The following is a 4,502-nucleotide window of genomic DNA, read 5'->3' as shown; positions in this document are numbered from 1 at the left end:
GCTTTCTGGATTGACCTGCAGCTGAGAGCAAGCAAGCCGGCAAGCTTCACACCAGGTTTCATCAGCGGGGTTCCCCGCAGGCGTGTTTAGCGTGGGGAAACCCTGAAAATCGCAAGGGCACCCTAAAATGGCATTAAATATGCCAATAATTGGTGATCAGGGTCCTGACGGCCAGTCCCACCAGTGGCAGGCGGGACTGATTCGGGTCGCGGAGGAATCAGGGGAATTTATAATGGGGAACAAAGAAATGGCAGACCAACTAAATACATATTTTGGTTCTGTCTTCACAAAGGAGGACTCAAATAACCACCCAGAGATGCGGGGGAACATAGGGTCTGATGAAAGTGTGGAACTGAAAGAAATCAGTATTTGTAGGGAAATGGTGTTAGGAAATTTGATGGGACTGAAGGCCGATAAATCCCCAGGGCCTGATAATCTACATCCCAGGGTACTTAAGGAAGTGGCCCTAGCAATAGTAGATGCATTGCTGGTCATCTTCCAGAATTAGATAGACTCGGGAACAGTACCCATGGATTGGAGGGTAGCTAATGTTACCCCACTATTCAAAAAAGGTGGTAGAGAAAAAGCGGTAGTGTGGAAAATGCTAGAGTCCATTCTAAAAGATGTAATAGCAGAGCACTTGGAAAGCAATGACTGGATCGGACAAAGTCAACATGGATTTACAAAAGGTAAATCATGCTTGACTAATCTACTGGAATTTGTTGAAGGTGTAACTGGTAAAATAGATAAGGGAGAACCAGTGGATGTGGTGTATTTGGACTTTTAGAAGGCTTTCAATAAAGTCCCGCATAAGAGATTAACGTGCAAAATTAAGGCACATGGGATTGGGGGCAAGGTATTGACTTGGATAGAGAACTCGTTGGCGGACAGAAAGCAAAGAGTTGGAATAAACGGGTTGTTTTCCGAGTGGCAGGCAGTGCCTAGTGGGGTACCACAAGGATTGGTCCTAGGACCCCAGCTGTTCACAATATATATTAATGATCTGGACGAGGGAATTGGATGTAATATCTCCAAATTTGCAGATGACACAAAGCTGGGTGGGAGTGTATGCTGTGAGGAGGATGTCGTGAAACTCCAGTATGATTTGGACAGGTTGGGTGACTGGGCAGAAACATGGCAAATGCACTATAATGTGGATAAATGTGAGGTTATCCACTTTGGTGGCAAGAAACAGGAAGGCAGATTATTATTTGAATGGCAATAGATTGGGAGAAGGAGAAGTGCAAAGAGACCTGGGTGTTCTTCTGCACCAGTCGCTGAAGGTAAGCATGCAGGTGCAGCAGGCGGTTAAGAAGGCAAATGGTATGTTGGCCTTCGTAGCAAGAGGGTTTGAGTACAGGAACAAGGATGTCTTGCTACAGTTGTACAGGGCCTTGGTGAGACCGCACCTTGAGTATTGTGTGCAGTTTTGGTCACCTTACCTGAGGAAGGACGTACTTGCCATGGAAGGAGTGCAGCGAAGATTCACCAGGCTGATACCTGGGATGGCAGGAATGATGTATGAGGAGAGATTGTGTCGATTGGGCTTATACTCACTGGAGTTTACATAAGAACATAAGAAATAGGAGCAGGAGTAGGCCAATCGGCCCCTCGAGCCTGCTCCGCCATTCAATAAGATCATGGCTGATCTGATCCTAAACGCCAATCCACTATCACAGAACCATCTCCTGAATCTAACAGAATTAGACACACGAAATAGGAGCAGGATCAGGCTACATGGCCCCTGGGCCTGCTCCGCTACCCACAGGGCCATGACCGATCCGAACCTAGACTCATGTCCAAATTCCTGCCCGCTCCCCGTAACCCTTAATTCCCTTTACTTCTAGGAAACTGTCTATTTCTGTTTTAAATTTATGTAATGATGTAGCTTCTACAGCTTTTTGGGGCAGCATATTCCATGGACCTACCACCCTCTGAGTGAAGTAGTTCCTCCTCATCTCAGTTTTGAAAGAGCAGCCCCTTATTCTAAGACTATGCCCCCTAGTTCTAGTTGCACCCATCATCGGGAACATCTTCCCCGCATCCACCCGATCCAACCCCTTCACAATCTTATATGTTTCAATAAGATCGCCTCTCATTCTTCTGAACTCCAATGAGTAGAGTCCCAATCTACTCAACCTCTCCTCATATGTCCATCCCCTCATCCCCAGGATTAACCGAGTGAACCTTCTTTGTACTGACTCGAGAGCAAGTATGTCCATTCTTAAGTATGGACACCAAAACTGTACGCATTATTCCAGGTGCGGTCTCACCAATACCTTGTACAACTGAAGCAATACCTCCCTATTTTTATATTCTATCCCCCTTGCAATGAAAGCCAACATTCCACTGGCCTTCTTAATCACTTGCTGCACCTGCATACTAACCTTTTGAGTTTCGTGCACCAGGACCCCCAGATCCCTTTGTGCTTCAGTACTTTCCAGTTTCTTGCCATTAAGATAATAACTAGAAGATTGAGAGGGGATCTCATCGAATCCTATAAAATTCTGTCAGGCTTGGACAGACTAGATGCAGGAAGGATGTTTCTGATGGCCAGGGAGTACAGAACCAGGGGTCATAGTCTAAGGATAAGGGGTAAGCCATTTAGGACTGAAATGAGGAGGAATTTCTTCACCCAGACAGTGGTGAACCTGTGGAATTCTCTGCCACAGAGGGCAGTGGAGGCCAGTTCATTCAATATATTCAAGAAAGAGTTGGATATATTTCTTGAGGCTAAAGGGATCAAGGGATATGGGGAGAAGGCAGGGACAGGGTACTGAATTTGGATGATCAGCCATGATCTCATTGAATGACGGAGCAGGCTCGAAGGGCCGAATGGCCTACTCCTGCTCCTATCTTCTATGTTTCTATGTTTCTAAACGGCGGTCCGAAAGTCGGATGGGGTGGGGAATCAGGTGGGGGGGGGCGGTCGCGACCCCCTATTTCGGCGATTTTCGGCCCCTGCCCGCATGAAAACCCGCCTGACGGCTGGCAGAACATCAGGGCCTAAGAGTCTGGTAAATATGTTATTTCTACAGTACTTGGTTAATAGGGTTAATATGATGGTCAAGTATCCCATCATGCTTCGCAGCTACCTAAATGCTACATGTACGTTTTATATATATTTCCTAATACGTGAAGCTAAACATCCTTTGAATATGATTTCTCGCACTACAGCCCTCCCTACAGCTTTGGTTAATATATTTAAAGACTGGAGGATTCAGGCTTTGATTCACAGGCCTATTTTTGCAATCCAACAGTCCCCCCCTCCAACCCCTCCGAAAGGGAGCCTTGAGGCAGGTTGGAAAGTGTGCACAACTAGGAGCAGCTGATAAAACATGCTGGGAAACCAAGAGCGTGAATGATTGAGGTTTCATCCGGTTACCGGACCTACTTTGTTATACACCTCCCCCCCCCAGACCTTGAAGTGTTTCACGATTACTCTACTATCTCAACAATCATACGCTCGATCTCTCCAGCAAACATCCAAAGTCGTCCGGAACGTGTGTAGGAGGAGCAGTGCACGCACTGACTGTCTTACCCACTTGTTTCGCAAAGTGTTTCGCTTTAGCCCGTTTACATTTCTTACATGTCACGCATAACAAGCCAAAGACAAGTATTAACTGCACCATGACTATTATGTGTGAGATCAGTCTGATCCATGGATGGATCTGTATATTCACTCCCCAGTCCCAAATGTCATCCCACCAGGTGGACACTTTGATAGTGTCGATATCTTTCTTTAGATCCTTACTCTGCTGTTGCATGGTATAATACACCTGTTGGGAGTGACGAATCCTCTCCCGTAACTGCCTTAAATGTTCGGGCAGTGGGGGTATCGGATACCCAAAAGTGTTGATGTAGTTTCTCAAATCGTTCTTGATGTCTTCGGATACTTGGAGAGAGGTAGTATTGTACTGATGTATGTCGACCAGTTCCTCATGTCCAATCCGTATGGGAATTTCTGGGGTGAAGCAGAATTCTGAGCTGGGAATATCACATGTCAAATAGGCATACTGGAACGTATTTAAGTTAGTCGTCACACAATATTCGCCCCTACCGGCATACGCCACTTGAGTGGGCTTTGCGGTGGCATCCAATGTTTCCATGGTGCAGTTAATCTCCTGGTCTGTGTTATCAAAGCCACATTGGGCTTGCGGGCTTTGGTTGATTGCATGCGGGCACATGATGATGGCATGTCGGGTGATACATCCTTCCAGTCTGGTACCCACTAGGTTTCCATTCATCATTACTGTGTAAGGTAACATATTGTAGTGAGATATATGCATACCATCCTTTATTACACCAATGTTTTGTACTTTATATACCTCCCGTCCCTGAGCCTCCGGGGTCAGTACCGGAATGACCAGCACTAAGCCCAAGAGTCCTCCTCCATCTGGTTTACATTCTACTTTTGTGGGGTATACCCGTATCATGGCCCGAAATTGACAGGTCGTTATATTAAGGCTATCCAAAGGGCGCTTAGGTGTACCCTTTCCCGC

General features: G+C 46.3%; 1 protein-coding gene across 1 annotated transcript; it reads right to left on the bottom strand.

The window, feature by feature from the left end:
• Positions 1-3,458: 3,458 nt before the first annotated feature.
• LOC147124847 (uncharacterized) lies at positions 3,459-4,289 on the bottom strand. Its single transcript, XM_085985954.1, has one exon. It carries the CDS (start codon positions 4,287-4,289, stop codon positions 3,459-3,461), a length of 831 nt encoding a protein of 276 aa, XP_085842080.1.
• Positions 4,290-4,502: the final 213 nt, after the last annotated feature.

This window comes from Somniosus microcephalus, chromosome 1 (genome assembly GCF_052327205.1).
Source record: "Somniosus microcephalus isolate GS21.2 chromosome 1, FLI_Smic_1.0, whole genome shotgun sequence".
Classification (NCBI taxonomy): Eukaryota; Metazoa; Chordata; class Chondrichthyes; order Squaliformes; family Somniosidae; genus Somniosus; species Somniosus microcephalus.
Note: the sequence above shows the minus strand (reverse complement) of the source record. Positions and strands in the feature narration are given on the sequence as shown.